General features: G+C 45.0%; 1 protein-coding gene across 1 annotated transcript in view; it reads left to right on the top strand.

Moving 5' to 3' along the window:
- Window positions 1-16,085, top strand: part of LOC104271223 (muscle, skeletal receptor tyrosine protein kinase) — a 43,741-nt gene extending 27,656 nt beyond the window's left edge. Inside the window, exons 7-15 of the mRNA XM_009865828.1 lie at window positions 1,360-1,519; window positions 3,027-3,033; window positions 5,837-6,103; window positions 10,288-10,463; window positions 10,874-10,897; window positions 13,520-13,608; window positions 13,927-14,086; window positions 15,358-15,544; window positions 15,890-16,085. Coding sequence (XP_009864130.1) covers window positions 1,360-1,519; window positions 3,027-3,033; window positions 5,837-6,103; window positions 10,288-10,463; window positions 10,874-10,897; window positions 13,520-13,608; window positions 13,927-14,086; window positions 15,358-15,544; window positions 15,890-16,085 — 1,266 coding nt within the window. The remainder of the gene's footprint in view (window positions 1-1,359; window positions 1,520-3,026; window positions 3,034-5,836; window positions 6,104-10,287; window positions 10,464-10,873; window positions 10,898-13,519; window positions 13,609-13,926; window positions 14,087-15,357; window positions 15,545-15,889) is intronic.
- The last annotated feature ends 1,668 nt before the right edge of the window (window positions 16,086-17,753 follow it).

The raw sequence follows: 17,753 nt of genomic DNA, 5'->3' as shown, positions 1-17,753 counted from the left end.
CAAGGACCTTATGATGAGGCAGGTTGTAAAGAAATTCCTCCTTTCTGCCATGAAGGTCCCAGCAATATCTTAGCGCTGAGTGATTTCTGGGGAGAAAAAATTCTAAAAATAAATCTGACCAGCACTGCAACAAGAGAGAAAGTTGTGACAAAAATATACCCCGAGCTCACACCCACTTGAACTTCCTTCACAACATAAGGCCAAAAAATACCCCTGGCCCCTGTATTTGCACACTGACTGGCATAGCACCCATCTCTGAAGCAAAGTTTACAAAAACTATGTTGGTCTGATTATTTAGTGTTTTATTTCCACGCACATTCCTTTGTCACTATTCCAGGTTGAGCCTGAAGGAGGCCAAACAAATATATTATTTTCAGTATTTTCTTTTCTGAGAGAAACCAATCATTACTAAAGATGTGATCCAACACTGAAACATCCCTTCTTGCTTTTTCAGTTACCACTTAACAGACACAGTTCCCAATGAGAAAACGTTTCTACTAGTCTCCAGGGAAGTCTCAGATAGATCCATGTGTACAGCGGTTTACTCGGGTGGATCCAGGGAGACAACTCTCACTGCCCTTATGGCCAAATCACACTGGTGGAATTCATGGGCAACCACATCTAGCTTGAATTAAATTTGATGTTTCCTATCATCAGGCAATGATGCTCCTTACTAGTGCCTTTGCAAAGCAGAGCCTTGGCATACTGTGTTCTCATACTTTAATCCCAAATGAGCAGGAAAACTCCTGACCAAAATCAGTGAGCTCCAAGCTCACTTACCTGGGTGTTTCTGGCCCAGGAAAAGAACTGGCCAAAATCACCCCATCTGCAGCCCCTTCTGTATTTCCAGGTGTGAGATAAAATCTGTCAGGTATCTGCCAAAATGTCAGAGCCAAAGGGCTTGCTCTGCTCTTTACTGCTCTGGAACGGTGGCAATGTTTATATCCCAACTTATTTTCTTTTCTTCCTCTGTATAACCAGGGTCCACAAAGCCACTTCATCCCCTGCCTTGCTAAGGCATGAGTAGGCAAACAATCTACTAGAAGAGGTCATGAAGTAATTAGCCAGCTCAATTATATGGGCAAAACTGAGTTCCCAGCCCTCTGAAAAATTAATTGTGAAAGTGTTGCTGAAGTGTGAAATAGGAGAGGTCTGTAACATTTGCTTTTGTCTGTGAAGGCAGCTGCTGCAAAACCACCAAAATAACACCCGCAGATGTAGCTCTCTGCCACTCCTATCTGCTTGCTACATCTTTCTCTCCCAATTCAAATGCTTGAGGCTGGGGTCCTTAGGTTTTTTGTTTGCTTGCTTTTTTGCCTTTGTTGGAAATGTCACTGCACTGGGCTTTTGCTCTCTTAGGTTTCTGCAGGTTCCATAGCAGAAAGTGTCAAGGACAGAGTGGTTGACTCCAGACTGCAGGTGTATGTCACTCGACCTGGCCTGTTCACTTGCCTCGCCACGAATAAACACAGCAAAACTTTCGGAGCTGCAAAAGCTGCAGCAACCATCAGTGTTTCAGGTATGCCGGGAAGGAAGGGGCAATTGATTTTTACCCTTGCACTCACTGTCCTAGCTTCCTGGCTGAGGGAGAGGAGAGGAGTGTGAACTACTCTGGAGGAAAAAGCCTTGCAGAGCTGTTAGTGTGTAGGGGGGCTAAATTTGAGTACAAGTGCATCTTCCGCCAGGCTATTTCCTCATATATTTTTACACTTTGGAGACTTGCACAGCTGTCGTTTCCTGAATGTTTGATGCTGTCTTGTACTTTGTGTCCCAGAAGCACACTTGGTAAGTTCATCCATGCGGAGGAAGTCATGGCCATGACCCAGCATTAGTATCACGTAACAGCAAGGTGAAAATAGCTTTCATGAGCAGTTTGGCTTCTCAAGGGGTTACATCCAGAAAACAGGGAGATTGCTGTCAGCACAGTACCCTGACATGCCTGGAGCTCTGCTCCCAGAGGCATCTCCCAAATGGAGAAAAGATGATCCAAAGAGGAGAAATACCAACAGCCTGAACTAGCTGACAGCACCTGTCACACCAAGACAAAGGTGGCAACTTGTGCTCTCCTTCTTGGGACAGGCAGGGGTTGTTTAGTCAGAAGAAAGAGGAGTCACCCGGAAACTCCAAACATGGGGTGGTAGGGTCCAGGAGGTCCTCCTGCTGTTAATCAGGTGTGCACGTGACCTTTTCCCTGTGCCTCAGCTTCTGCTCTGTTGAGGAAACGATGCCCTTTCTTACACTGGGCTTTGAGACCTAGCAGCAAGCTCTGCCCTGTAAAAGACTCAGCACTTGGTACCATATGTCACATCCACACTTCGGATTTTTGCCCAGGGAAGACTCTGCCCCGCAAAGCAGGGCAGCAAACGCAGTAGAGAAGGCAGATGCTTTAGGCTGGAGCGAGAATCTGCACAGCTGTCCTCCAGGCTCTGTGTACCCAGGAGGAGGAGAGCAGCCACCTAAACTTGAGCAGGAGCCTGCCTTGGCCTTGTCCCAGATCCCAAGGGTGTCTGGGCAGAGGTGTCGCTCTCCTTGTCGATGCTCAGCACCTCCTCCCTGCTCCAGCACAGCCCAGCTCCCTGTGGTGCTGCAAGGGGGGACCACAGCCATGTGCCTGCACTGCTCCTCCAACCCTAGTTTCTCCCACGTGTTGCAGCTGCTGCCTGCAGTAATGGGTACGTGGTTATCTGGTGGTTATACAGGACAAAGGAAAAGAGTAAAAGTGTGGGCTGAGGGTGTAACAATCCATCACAGCAAGAACTTCAGTCAACAATCCACTTCCTCCTCCTCATTCCTTCTTCCCTGCAGCATCCAGTATTGCTCAACATTTCTTCTCCATGAGAAGGTGCAAAATAAGGACAGAATTTATCTGCATCCATTTCAGAGACCTTACAGGTCTGAAACAGATTTCCTAGCATGGAAATCTTAACTCCCATATCTCAGAGGGGCAGTAAACTGTCACTGATGTCTTTTCCATTTCTTCTTTCTTCTGGCTCATCACAATTCCTGGACCTGGTGCCTCTTGTCAGAGTGGAGGTAAGAGTGACTTTCTCTGGCTGGCTGTTTTTTTGATTTTTTTTTTTTTCCTGGGCCAGAGAGGAGTAGAATTATGAACCAAGGGGATTTGGTTAATTTGGCTTAAATGAGGGGAGCAGGCTTCTGGACACCAAGCACAAAGATGAGGTTGACCTGAAGGGAACACTGAGATCCTTCATACAGGCATAATTGGATATTGGGGCCAGGCAGATAAGTACGATTCTGTACCAAGCACATATGAATCACCTATCAATAAGGGTATATAAAATACGGTAATAGGCAGAATAGGCTGAAGTAAATTCTGATCACAGACTTCACTGTGATCTCCAGCTTCACTGACTGTATAAATTTACAGGCAAAAGCTTAACAACAAGGTAAACTCCTATATATACACAGCCCATAAATATATTTTTATTCAGTAATCACCAGATTAAGACAAAAGAAGTTTAGATATTTGTTCCAATCAGAGTTATGGATGGGTAAAGCCACTTGTATGTGATCAGACATGCACTTTTAATATTTTTTGGAGCACTGAACAATTTGGCTGACTTTTTTCTAATTAGAGTCCTAGTACATTTCCGCATGATGCACTGGTAGATCACTCTGGAAGGAAAATGAGAAGGTTAGCCTGGGAGGGTAGCTGGTAGCTGCTGGCCCTCAGAGAAAAGAGCTGAGCCTGAGAAAGTCTGAGCAAATGGCTTTGCTGCTCTGCTAACATGAGCTCCCTGCAAAGGCCATTGTCTTCCTCACAGGGGCTTGCAAGACTGATTCCAGAAGCTTGTAAGTGATTTAGGGACCACTCAGTGATGATGGCAGACTTATGCCTTATACCTGCACTTGTGTAGATGTGACAGGCATGAGAACAATGATGAAATGCTCAGCCCTTCTGTCCCCTAGTTGTTCTGCACATTTACTGCATACAATTGCCTTTCTGTGACAAGGCATTGTGAGAAACATGTTGTTAGTCCTTCTTCATTGCAGCCTGGTCTGTGTCTCCCTGCAGATTTTTTTAAAAAAGTGAGGAAACACAATATTAGAGGTGGTAGCTCTTGCCAGGCCGCTTCTGCAGCCCATGAAAGTCAGCAGCACAGCTGGCCCATGCACACCTGTGCCCTTCTTTTCTTCTTCGGACACAGGAAGGATGCACTTTTCAGATTAAGCACGGGAAAATGTGAATAATGTGCCACCTCTGCCATGCCAAAGACAGCTCCAGCAGGGTGTTGAGTGCAGCACGGGTGCTGTGGGGAAACCTGCTCTGTGGCAGGGAGAAGTCACAGCTTGTGGAACCACTGCAGTATGCTGAGAAGTGCCTGTCACATGAAGGGGTGTCTTTGGAGCCTGGGGTGCTGCAGGGTGTCACAGCATCACTGCTGTTTGGGCATTACTTCAAGGAATCTGTGCCTTCCTGTATTTTTTAGCCAATGTGATATATAAGAAAAATAATAATTAAAAAAAATTGTTATGGAGCCCAAAGTAGTGCAGCTAAACCTGGGCCAGACAGTGTCAGCTGCAGAGAGCTGCTTCTGAAAAGCAGGAATTTGGACACCCTGTAAAATTGCTCATTCATGTGCCTCTAGATTTCTGAAGAAAACCAGCAAGAGCCCCTAGGGTTGACAATCGGTGATTATCTGGACAGGGAAAAGAAATAAAAGGCAAAGATACTGATAGGTCTGCTGCCTGCTCCAAATGGTTGGCATGTTGTGAATTGAACTCCCTGACCTCAGTTACACTGATCGAATGAGCGGTGGGGACAGCTGCACCCAGCCCTCCTCCCTCCCCGATTTGGCCATCCTCCGCACACAGCGGAGGCTGTTTTCCCAGGTTTCCCCCCCACTGAAGCCACTGCATCCCACAGACTGCCTGAACAGAGGGCACGTCCTTACCCGCAGACCTTGCAGCCATGGGGTGGCTGTGGGAGCTGCTGGGGGCACAGCTGACCTGTGTGTGCCCTCGCTCCGCTGCTCCCTTTTGATGGCCGTGGGGAAGCAGAGAGAGAGGGATGACAGCCCCTTCCTGCTAGATGTGAAAAACGTGGGAAAGGTAAATAAATGCCCCATGAAGGAGCTGATCCTGCTGTGTTTTTTATTGCTCCCGCATAGCTCTGGCCCCATGCTTTGTGGCAGGAGTTTGCAAAGCGGGAGATACAGTGAAGGCAGGAGAGGATGGACCTTCCAGGGAAGGACCAGAAAGAAAACTGCAGATGCTTGAGTGTTCCACCTCCCTGTGTCTCCCACCTAAATGCATGAGGAAGAAAGGCAGGGTCAGGAGGAGTGCAGGAGCTGGGGAGGGGCATCCAGAAGTTTAGCTGGTCTGCTCTTGTGAAGAATTTCCTGGTCCACGTTGGGTGGGGCTTGCATGGCTCCTTCTCATCAAGCCCATCCAAAATTAAACTGTTGCTAGTCAGCAGAGCAAAAACATCCTGACTTATCGCAGGTGTGCAGCAAGGAGCACCACCGATCTCTACTGCAGGGAAGCCGGAAAACAAAATGTTTTCCCATTAGGACCTGGGGGCAGGGTGAGGGGGCATGCTAGGTCACTGTTGTGCACTCTTGTTTTTGCTAGCAATCTTTGGCCAGAGCCTCACTATTGGAGCTCCCCAGGAGGGCCCTGCCCTCACACAGGGCTTCCTTGCAGAAATTTCATTTTTGGATGGTGCTAACTGTTTTTAGCAGTTATTACCATCTAGCCTCCCCTCTGTCCTGTACAGATGCCACTTTATGCAGAAACAGAGCCCAGGCATCCTGCTCCTGCAGGTGTTTAGGGCTGTGAGCTTACTGTGTGTGTATGCTCTTGTCCTTGACAGCAAGCTTTACAAGGGTGATGCAGGCTACTGCAGCACGTACAGAGGTGAGGTGTGTAATGCCATCTTGGCAAAGAATGCTCTTGTTTTCTTCAACTCCTCCTATGCGGACCCAGAGGAGACCCAAGAACTGCTTGTGCACACTGCCTGGACTGAGCTGAAAATGGTGAGCTCGTTCTGCCAGCCAGCTGCTGAGTCTCTGCTGTGTAACTACATCTTCCAGGAGTGCAATCCCTCAGGAGCTGGGCCAGCTCCAAAACCAGTGTGCAGGTAAGTGAAAAAAATAAGCTCATCTTTCACTTTGTGGGGATGTGTAGGTAGCAGGAGAGCGATGATGGTCTGTCCAGACCTGCAGTGGTACAGAATTAAAAGAGGCCATCTAGGCTTTCATTTGTGTGGGTTTTCCCTTTGCTCTCTCTTCCGTATACGCCAGGATGGCCTGATCCAGCTCTCGCTGTGCTCATTGCTAGGACACAGATTGACTTTGAGGCCCACATGTCTGTATTATGTCAGGTTTTCAGCGGACAACGTTGAAAAGAAATACCTATTTGATTGACATAATTGATTTAAATAATTATCATATTGCTATCGGTTAAATCTTACAAGGTCAAGTACGTTGTTATTAAAAGTAATTGCTTGGTTGTAATTTTGACTAAATATGGTCACAGCGCATGCAACAAATCTGTCCAAGGCAATACACTAATCATTCAGCACTTCCCACCACTGTGAAGATGAAACAAAAAAAGATGACACCAGAGACACTGTCAGTGTAACTGTACCTGCTAAACCAAACCTCTCGTCTGGCTCTTGTATCCTCCCATATGCAGAGAAGTGTGTGTTGAAATAGGGCTGGCAGGGACCCCGAGGAGTCCAAAGCATCTCTCACTTTAGCTAATCCACTGCTGACAGGTGTTTGCACAACACGCCCCAGCGACAGAGACACTGGTCCGTCCCTACGCAACCTCCTGGGCAGCCCTTCCCACATTAGTTCTTGTCCTCCCACCATGACCATGGAGTTGAGTTTCTTCTCTTCCTCTTTGCAGTGAGATTTTACATCTTCTCAAACTTCTCAGACTAGAATAAAGCAGCCCCACCTCTAGTGTCTCAAGTAAAATACAAGCTGTCTCTGCAAGTATGGCAAGCACACCCCCAGCTGAACCTGGGACAGATGTAGCCTACCAGCAATTACTTTTAAAATTATGTAGGGGCTTTCAAGGGCAATCAGCAGCATGTTGTCTTTCTAATCTGGACCTTTCTGATTGCTTCTCTTGTAATATGTCTAAAACAAAGGTGCAGAGGAAGAACACAGTACGAAGCTTGACTATTTTGGCGCCTATGGTGTTCAATATTCCTCTGCCAGCTCAGCAATGGCATATATCCTATGGAAGAAGTATATGTGCAAGTATCCACAGATAGTTATGCTGCCAAGTATTGAAACTTTCTCTTTGCTGACAGATTCCTCCCTGTCACCTTGTTGTTCTGCTGTTTGTTGTTGTGCTCTTTAGTATATGATTTCTCCGACTTTTTTCAAGATGTGTGACAGCATTCATATCTGACCCGCGCATGGACAGCACATTTGTCAGCTAAGGATTTTGCACAAAGCATTTCAGTGAGAGCTGGGTCTTGCTTCATCTACCAAACCCCACTCATGAGCAGCCCTGCAGGACCAGATCTCCTGGTGATTTGACTGAAGACCTGCACTGCTGGGCCACTTCTGATGTCAGAGTGAAATAAATTAGCATAAACTTACATTTGATCTCGAGCTAACAGGCATGGCATTTGCAAATATGTCTAAATCATAACGGGCTGGCCTAGCATCATCTTTCTTCAAATCCACAAGTCAATGTTATGGCTTTTTCCATTCAGTGATTTTTTTCCCTGTGATTTTAATGCAGCTTTCTTCATGACAAGAGCCCTGGGATGGCATCCTTCCTGTTTCCTGTTCCCAGAGCACGTCAGCTGGATAACAGTTCTTCTAGAGTCCTAACCCAGTACCTGTCTGATAAGTCAGACATCTAATACATACTTCTGAACAGTTGAGACCTCTGGTGCCTCTTGAGCACATTTCATACAGTCTTGGTTACTTTCCAGTTATCTTCTTTTTTACTGACAACTTTATACCTTTCTGCAGAAACTGCCTAGACTACACCAGTTTTCAGCTGAAATACTTCACAGATATGAATTTAACTATATCAGAGGCTGGAGAAATCTCCCAGTTTTTGAGGACATTGTTCTCTTAACATATTTTCACGAGTTTCTGTCTTGTTATTTATTCTCCGAGCCATTTTTTTCTCTCCTCATGTAATTTTATATGTTCATTTTGGTTTGGAAGGTAGCTAGCAAGAATAACAACTGATAAACAGACTGAGAAAAGCTTTTATAAAAATAATCAGGGGTAAAACAAGATGAAATGAAACAGAAGAAAACAAACATGGGCAAAAAATCTCTTCATGTAAGTTAAGATGCAATTTGATTAGTTTTCTTGTTCTTAAGGGAAAGTGATGTATCATCTCATACTTCTTAATTACTTCTGGCTTTTACCACCAGCTGCTTCTGTGATAGTGAATGAAAAACTCTCAATTTGGTGTTCAACTGTTGCTGATGTGAAGTGACCAGGCTGCAGGGAACAGTCTCCTGTTGTGAAATGTCTCACTTTGGTAGGGTCTGTGTGTACCCACCTCCTCTTAAACAGTCCTTTGTGGTCCCTGAAATTCTGCTGGCCTACTTGTCATTTTCTGCTGCTACTGTTCTTTGTCCATCTGTCATTTACATGACATGAAATTTCTAATAATAATCTGAAGTATTCTTTGCATATGATCTCATCAAGCTCTTGCTGCTAAGGATTAAGTGTTATAACAATGGTATGAACCCAGCTCAAGACGACTGACCATACCTCCCTCTGGCTGCCTCACCATGCTCCTGGGTTGGGTTTGTGGGTGAAGATAACTTGTTTTTATCACGAGAGTGATCCAGGTTGCAGAGGAATGGTCTTCATTATTTTGCAGTTGCACACTGAATAAGGGCCTTGTTTAAGGATGCTCCGGCTTTGGAAGCGAAGGCAGCTAATGCAATCCAGATCTCCCAAGTGTCAGCCCATGCTTCAAATGCAAGATTCTCTCATTTCTCTAGCTAAACATTTCTTTACTACAGAAGGTCATTGCCGTTCCACTTGTTTAACACAAAAAAGATAAATTACGCCATCTGGCTGCATTCTGGCTTTCATGGAAGTGAGGGGAGAATAAACCAGCACTGGCTAAAACTAAGCACAGAGCAGCTTGGCTTCAATGGCTTCAGCCTGCAAACTTGAAGAGCATCCATTGCTGATGCAGAAGAATTGATGCCCTGGTAGAATTCCTATTGGCCTCTGCCCTTTGGGTGCTTTAGAAGGTTTGCAGTAATGGTAGTCATCACCGAAACTCATGGCCATCTGCTCTTGCCAAAACTGTTGTATAAGTAAAGAGAATGCATCAGCCCACATAAATGCATCAGCTAAAACCTTCACCTGGGACCCCAGTGGTGCCTTTCTGCATCTCTGTGCGATGGCCACAAAGGTTGTCGATCCAAAAAGGACTTCAGCTGAGCTCAGCAAAAGTAATCTATGCATGTGACTTCAAAGCTGATTTTGCAACACAAGCTCTCAAGGTTGAGTGCATAAATAAGCAAATCACCTACAAATTGCCTAATGCAACAAATCCTCAAACTTTCCAGCATGGTACAGCTTTGGGGTTGCATTTTTTATTACTTTCTTCTTTGCTAGAGCAGATATTTCTGCCTTGGCCCTCTTCGCAAACAGCTCCTGATCTAAGGAACATTTAAATATCCAAAGAACTTCCTGTCAGTCAGTGTTTCACATTGCTATGGAAGTAATATATTAGGTAGGAGACAGTTAGGTCTCTTATTTTACTAGGCACTGTAAAGGTTTTTCTGTGGACATATGACGATTAAATAAAGGACTGAAATTTGTGAAGGAAAGAAGAGCATTGGATAGGTGATTCTGTGAGATTAAAAATACTGGCAAATATTTAGCTTAAGAAGATTAGGAATTGCATCTCACCTCCTGCCTTTAACGGATGGCACTTAAATGTACAATTTACAAAAGATAGGTCATATTTTTAGAAAGTACTGAAAAATGCTAAGATAATTCCCAGACATGATGTTGATGAGTAGGAGAAGGCAGGAAGAGATAGGCATGAATTCCTCACAGACTATAATGTGTGTTGTATTTTGAGCATAACCCTGCTTCACTGAAAATGTGACTTGTGAGTTTCCTAAAGGAAGATGTTACATTTTATACAGAATTTTCTTTACGGTTTATGAGCCATGGCTTAAAGAAGAGTAGCCCCATTAATGGATTTCTGTCAGCCTGCATAACCCCTGCACACCACTGCTATGTGCAGCCATTGTTACCAAGCCATTGACTGCTGTATTTCACTATTTTTTGCAAAATAATGTAGAGAGAATTGCCTTGCTGTAAAGGATCTCTACTGCTTTAAGGAATGGCTCTCAATGGAAGAAAACTCTCAGAAGGGGATTTACAAACCAGGGCTGATGCTGCTCGCTCTTCCCGAATGCAACAGGCTGCCCAGCCTGCACCAAGATCCCAGCGCCTGCACCCACATCCCTTTCTTTGGTAAGGTGGCACACGCTGCACATTGTCCGGAGAGCTGTGCTCTTGGTGAGGGAGGGGGAAGGGGTGTGATCCATAATTTACAACTGAAGTAAAGGCTGATGGTGGATACCGTGCACGGAACTATGACTGCAGCTTCAGCTCTTCGCCTGTCTCATCCAACTGAGTTGTGGGGAAAATCCCTCAAGTAAATAGAGCCTGGATCTTTATTGGGAGGATCATAGTGATCTCAATGCTGAAGTCAATCTTAATGATCACAAAATTGTCATTCAGGTGCCGTTGCAAAGAAACAAGCCACTTAAGCACTGCTAGGAGGGAACCTTTTTCCATAGCATGCTCCTAAGCAAGCACTCAGTTATATCACATTCTGGAAAACTCCTCCTTACCCCTTGTCTTGTTTTGTATTTTTACAGATTTTAAGAAGGAGAATATAACCAGTAAGTAGACTGCTCCAAGTTCTATGTTTCTAGGGGTGGGTATGATATTCTTTTTTGAACCTGAAGCTTGTACAGCGTTTTTTATGTTTTACTCTGATCCTGAGTGTCTGGATTTGGCTTATTACTAGGGAGTGCCTCAGTTTCCACATCCAAGGCACAGGGAAACATATTTCCAGTTCTTCAGAGCTTGGGGAGAATGTGGGCTGGTAACTGTTGAAGGCAATTGGAGAGTCATGATGCTTTTAGGTGGTACTGTTCCCTCCAGCTCTTCCCCCTTCTTTTTACCCATTGCTTCTAGTTTTGCTTTACTTGTATTTGGTACTTCTGAAACTGCTACTGAGGTCATCCCAGCCTTATAAGCTGCATGAATGTCTATGTCAGGCTGGCCTTGAGAGACCTTCTTGCCCAAAAGGCCCCAGCACTCTCCTCCAATCATGTCTGAAGTCTGTGTCTTTCTTGTATGACCTCCCATGACCAACAGCGAGATCCAGCCATCCCCTGTGGCACAGCCATGACTTCTGTTGGCTTCAACCCTGTTGCTAGTCATGGCTGAAACATGCACATCCAGCTTTTCCATCTGACATGCAAATACAGATTAAAGCTCAGCCACTGAACTTACCACACTGGAAAAAAGAATATCTCTCCTGTCATGCTTCTGAGCCAGCAAGGACTACAGATTTGGCAGTGGTGGGCACCGTCTGCATGAAAAGAGAAAGTGAAAAAAGTGAAATTGAGAGGAATTTTCTTTCATGAGAAGGTCTTGGCTCTACCTGGCCAAAGAGGACCCAGGTGTCCAGTGCTGCACACCTGAGAAACAAGTGCTTTAGCGCTGCATGAGCACTCCAGCATCACAGCCCAATGCTCAGAGCCTGCAGCTGCAGCCATCCCTGGCTTGGGGAAATAAGCACAAGGGAGGGATGCCAGCAAAGGAGTGGTGCATTTGTGGGATGGTTTCAGCCTCCCCTTGGATGTTTGCAAGTTCAGGACATGGTCCCTGTCTCCTCTCTAAATGTGTGACGTTTTTGTTCAGCTTTCACAGTATTTTCTCAGGGTGGAAATTGTGATGCATCAGGGAGACATAAGAGTAACCTTTTAGTGATATTTTCCCCTCTTTTTTACTTGAGAGCCACTATTATGAGTACAAAGGTTTGAGGAGCATGAAGCAAACCATATTCTACCTTGTCCATCAAAGTTATTCGTTAAAGCCCAGTAGGACCACCTTTGCTATTCCTTTTGTCCTCATTGTAGCAAGACCATGTATGAGAGCATCTGCATTTTCCAGACCACAAAGGACTCGGGGGTGCTTTCTTATTGTTGCTGTTGCCCCTAATGCTTTCCTCAGTGCTCCTCTAAGGTGTCATACACGCGATCAGGTGTCTGATTGTTTCAGGTCTGTCCAATTTTATTTTTTCTGTCAATTACTAGTTCAGTCATGAGGCAGGTTTCAGCCATTGCTTTCCTAGCCTTTGAAGCGTAGACATTTAACATGCTGGGCTCAGACACACAACTGTGTTCTAGGGCAGCTTGACAAAATTTTATACCACTTCAGAGCTACAGGTGCTGGTCTTGTGGCAGCTGCTAGCTGGTTGCAGATGTGAAGCATAACACAGAGGCTTACATATCAGTCAAGGAAGCCCAGGTTAGAGCATTTTACTTTGCATTCATGGTGGATTAAGTGTACTCATGAAGTCCATGGCCATTCCTATACTGAGGTGTTTGCATGCCTTGGGCTGCAGGAATTAGATCCCATGTTTGAGCGCACTCACGTGCAGAAAACATTGTCATTACGGTTTTTCTATCTACCCATATGTAGTGCCTGGTGGATATTCAGAAATCTATGGGTCTACAGAAGACCCATAACTGCAACTGTGAGTGCAGTGGGTAATGCAAGAAGAGAAGAGCAGATAGTTCTCATGATGCATTTATTGTGTTTCTTCTACAGAAAAAAACAGGACAAGTGAACTACACATTCTTCGTTATAAAGAATAGTATTTATACTGATGCTATTCTTTCACATCTGTAGCTGTCATCCGTGTGTGGTTTCCATGGATACTGGAAATGATAGGCTGCTTCCAGACACTCAGTTTAGGAGGACAAGCACCATACAGAGGCAGGGAGGAGGGATAGCACCATGGGACTTTATGAATCCTGGCCCTCCCCTACCTACTCGTGATGTGTGTGTCTTCCTGTTAGCATCCCCATAAGAGTGCAGGCTGAAGATCATGCAACTAGTGCTGCAATTTGCTTTCTGCCTTGGTTTGGCATGGGTGGCTTCGCCATGGTTCTGCTCTGTGCTTTCTGTGGGGAAACGCTATGAACTGGGCAGATGCAGTGGAACTATCACAGGCACGTGGTCTCCTTTCTCAATCTGAAAGAGTGCCTGTTCCCTGTTTGGAGTTTTACCAGATTTGTTCTAACGTATTGAGCTCAAAGTCCACCTAAGTGTGAACAGGAGGTGAAGCAGTTCCCTCCCTGCAGCTATCTGATCCTTCAGCCTGCTTCAGATTGGGTACTAATTGCCACATACTCTTGTGTAACAACGTCAACTTTACTCTTGTGAGTTCTCACTACATGTCTGAGATGCCTTGATCCCTTTTTTTTTTTAATTTTTTTTCCCTCCAGGAACTTGCTACAGCGGCAATGGTCAGTTTTACCAGGGTTGGGCCAATGTCACAGCCTCCGGCATTCCCTGTCAGAAGTGGAGCGACCAGGTGTGTATCAGTGTGAGACCCACTGAAGAGAGAGCCACGCTCGAGGTCTGATTTTCCAAAGCCCAGGCCCAGTGGAAGGGCTGCTTAGGGGACAGGTTGCCTTTACTTTTGAATTCGCTGGTGTTTCACGTGCCCTTCACGTTTCAATCTGCATTTGTCCTTCCAGTGGCAACATGCATTCTCTGCTGTTTTAGCAAGCTACTGAAAGGCTGTTTTATCTCTGCCTTTCTTTGGTCCTTTATTTTGCCTGTTTATTTTGCTCATGACAGCAGGGAAATGTTTACTGAAACACCAACCCAATTTGTTTCCTCCTCCAAGGCTCCCCACTTGCACAGAAGGACTCCTCAAGTTTTCCCTGAGCTGTCTGATGCCGAGAATTACTGCCGCAATCCAGGAGGTGAGAACGAACGTCCCTGGTGCTACACAAAAGACCCATCCGTGACCTGGGAATACTGCAGCGTGTCTCCCTGTGGAGATGGTAGGCAACTGCATTTATGACTTCTGCCAGTGTGGTTTTTTCTGTGGCCATGCGCAAGGTGTTTGCACCCTGAGCACTCATGGCTGCACTGATCTGTTCTGGATTCATCCAATCTTAGTTCTTCTCATAGGTTCTTTCGGCATCTTGAACCAGAAGGTGTAACCTTCCCACCTTAAAGATGAGATAATAAAGACAGGCAAATCAAACATCTCACCCCAGATTACATTAAGGCCAAAGGATAAAATCAAATATCCTGTGGTGTAATAAATAATGGATTTACCACACTCTGTTTTGAGGCGAAGGCAGAGGTTCAGGCTGTTTTCCAAAGTTATTTCCCTTCTGGTGACATTTTTTTGTAATAATTTTTTTTTAAATAATATAAACCAATTTTTACTAAAAACAAATCTGGAAAAGATAGAGACATCTCTGCTCTGTGATGTTGAAATGAGGTCTTTCTGTTATTTCTTGTTCAAAGAACAGAACAATTTTTGAAACATATTTCATCTATGATGCACAGTTCCTGGTTCTTAGCGTTTGGAAATAAGACAATTCTGCCTGCACAGAGAACAGGCGTGCTCTGTACTTAAGAGAACCTAAGTCAGTAGCACTTTATCTGGCCTTAAAAAGAATGTTTTAAATTTCTTTCTGTCCTCAAGCACTGCATGTACAGATTAGCATTTTCTGGAATGTCTCTGAAAATACTCAGCAAGTGGCTACCTGAATATTTTCTTTCCTAGTGATACTGCCGAATGTATTTTACACTAGTTTATTGTATTCGTCCCATAAAGACACTGAGATAAATATTGCTGGAGGCAAGAGGGTATTTCAGGAAAGTATCGCTGTGTACTTACTTGGTCTTACACTCCTGCCTGCAGATTCCTTTTAGGACATATGATACATCGTGGTTCACACTGTAGACTGTTGATCTTTCCCACTGCAGACATTAGTATATTTGAATACTGTTGAGACCATCAGATGTGACCTCCCACCCCTAATTCTTGCAAGCATTCTTTACCACAGTTGTGTTCCTAGCTCAATGGAAACTGTGTCTTGGTCTTTACCAGATCCTGCGTTTCACACTTGGCAAGCAGAAATGGGGTTTACCTCTTGCAGATCAGGCTTCCCTAATATGGTCCTCTCATGCAGTCACACAGTCATATCTGTAATGTCAGAAATTCCCAGGACATCAGACTAGCTCCTTGAATACCTCTTAGAGAAAGGCTAGTAAACTAGCAGAGGCACAACCTGCTGATTTTTTTTTTATGTTACAGCATTGTCGTCACTAGGAACAAGAAGACCAAATGGAGAGACTCCAGGTCTCCCTCCTCCTCCCTTTTCCCCTACATACTCCATGACTGTTATAATCTCGATCATCTCCAGCTTTGCCCTGGTTATGATTCTTGGCATTGCCACTCTGGTTTGCTGCCGTCGTCGAAAGCAGTGGAAAACCAAAAAAAGGTAAAGCTAGGGACTTAATTCAAGACAATAAATGCTGCTCTGGAAGAGAGCTTGCCTATTTCTGAGAGCATAGTCATGCAAGTGCCTGGTAGAGGAGGAGCAGCCGTCCCTTTGCCTGTGGCAGCCCGATGCAAGACCTGGCGATTCTCTGTGCTAGGGCAGAAGGTGGCCTGGTGGCTGTTTTGGGGTCATGTTTTGGGGACACCTTGCTGCAAGGCTCCTTCAACAGTCCTGCTGCACCTCACTTTTCCACCTTAAATAAACCAGCCCTGGAGGAGATGCAGGTAGTTATCTCCTGGTTGAGAGCTGTGCACACACTGACCAAAAACCACTCTGTTGTTTCAGGGAGTCAGAGACACCAACACTCACCACTCTGCCCTCCGAACTCCTCCTGGACCGGCTGCACCCCAACCCAATGTACCAGCGGATGCCCCTCCTTCTCAATCCAAAATTGCTCAGCCTGGAGTATCCAAGAAACAATATTGAATATGTGAGAGATATTGGGGAAGGAGCATTTGGGAGAGTCTTCCAAGCAAGGTAAGTGGTTGTGTGAGTTCTCTTTATCTGAAGGTACCTGAGGAAAATTGCCATTCAGGCAAGTGCTTATCTGGGCAATGGAAATCATTGATGGATTGATTGATTGATTGATTCATTCATTCGTTCATTCATTCACTCAAAGCAAAATCAAATGCATGTATACCAAATGGTGCACTCAGGCTTGAGGAATTCTTTCTGTTGTCCACTGCTTTCTGTTCATATTTGTTAAACGCTGTAAAAAGTTTCTTTCTTGTTCTTTTCTCTAGATGTAATGTCTTACATACCAAAGTCTGTTGTAACAGCTTAGCTAAATTTATCAACACTGTTTTTGCCAAGAGTATTGCCTGTGATATGTGACCTGTTGTGAAATTCTTGCATTTCCCAGTATTTGCAAATTGTCGGTGTGAGGCGTCCTGCTTTAGAACGCCAACACAGGCCAGTAATTACCACAGAGGGCAATATGTCGTACTACAGTTAGGTCCTGATCTCGTTTCCGTTCGAGTTAATGGCAAAACCAAACCAAAAATCCCCTAAAAATCCAACCCACTTAGACCAACAATTTTTTTTTGTGTGTGTCCCCTTTAGTTACTCATTTTTTCATGCTTGGAATTTGCAGCTATTGTTGCCTGTTCTAAGCTTAAGGTATTAGATGAGATCAAAGTTTTGTTAAATCTCATGGTAGGTGAGATCATGCACTTCTTCAAATGTGAAAACTGTTTCACTAAAAAACCTGAAGATGGGCCTAGGCCCGTGTAGAGTCAGGTGGATGGAGGATGTTTTATAGCCTTGAGCTGATAATTTCTGCAGGAAAATCTTTGGCCAGTACTGATTTCCTCAGAAAATCCCATCTCTGAATTTCTGAAAGTGGAAAGACAATCCAGTTCCATGTTTAGTCAGGATGGTTTAACTTGTCCTTTGCAGTTAACAAGTCTGGGATGTGGCTGGTTTTGTAGCTACATTTGCAGTAGTGTGTTATTACCTCAGAAAATAGAACATCCTATCCTTGGCAGTCTCTGGGCGTATCAAGGATAAGAAGGTTATTAGGAGCAGTCAGCATGGCTTTGCTAAGGGGAAGTCATGTCTGACCAACCTGATAGCCTTTTATGAAGACACAACCAGGTGGGTGGATGGTGGCCATGCAGTGGATGTGGTCTATCTGGATATCAGCAAGGGATTTGACACCGTCTCCCACAGCATCCTCATAGGTAAACTGAGGCAGTGTGGTCTGGATGACCAAGTAGTGAGGTGGGTCACTAACTAGTTGAAGAGAAGAAGTCAGAGAGTTGTGGTCAATGGGGCAGAGTCTATCTGGCGGCCTGTGTCTAGTGGGGTCCCTCAGGGGTCAGTACTGGGGCTGGTGCTGTTCAACATATTCATCAATGATCTGGACGAAGGATTAGAGAGCGTTGTCAGCAAGTTTGCTGATGACACAAAACTGGCAGGTGTGACTGACACACCAGAAGGCTGTGCAGCCATTCAAAGAGACTTAGACAGGCTGGAGGGCTGGACAGGGAGAAATCTTATGAAATTCAACAAGGTCAAGTGTAGAATTTTGCACCTAGGAAAGAATAACCCCATATGCCAGTATAGGTTGGGGACTGACCTGCTGGAGGGCAGCGTAGGGGAAAGGGACCTGAGTTTTCGTGGTGGACAGCAGGATGCCCATGAGCCA

This window comes from Apaloderma vittatum, unplaced genomic scaffold (assembly GCF_000703405.1).
Source record: "Apaloderma vittatum isolate BGI_N311 unplaced genomic scaffold, ASM70340v1 scaffold13563, whole genome shotgun sequence".
Taxonomy (NCBI): domain Eukaryota; kingdom Metazoa; phylum Chordata; class Aves; order Trogoniformes; family Trogonidae; genus Apaloderma; species Apaloderma vittatum.
The sequence above is the reverse complement of the archived record's forward strand: the minus strand, read 5'-3'. Positions and strand labels throughout refer to the sequence as shown.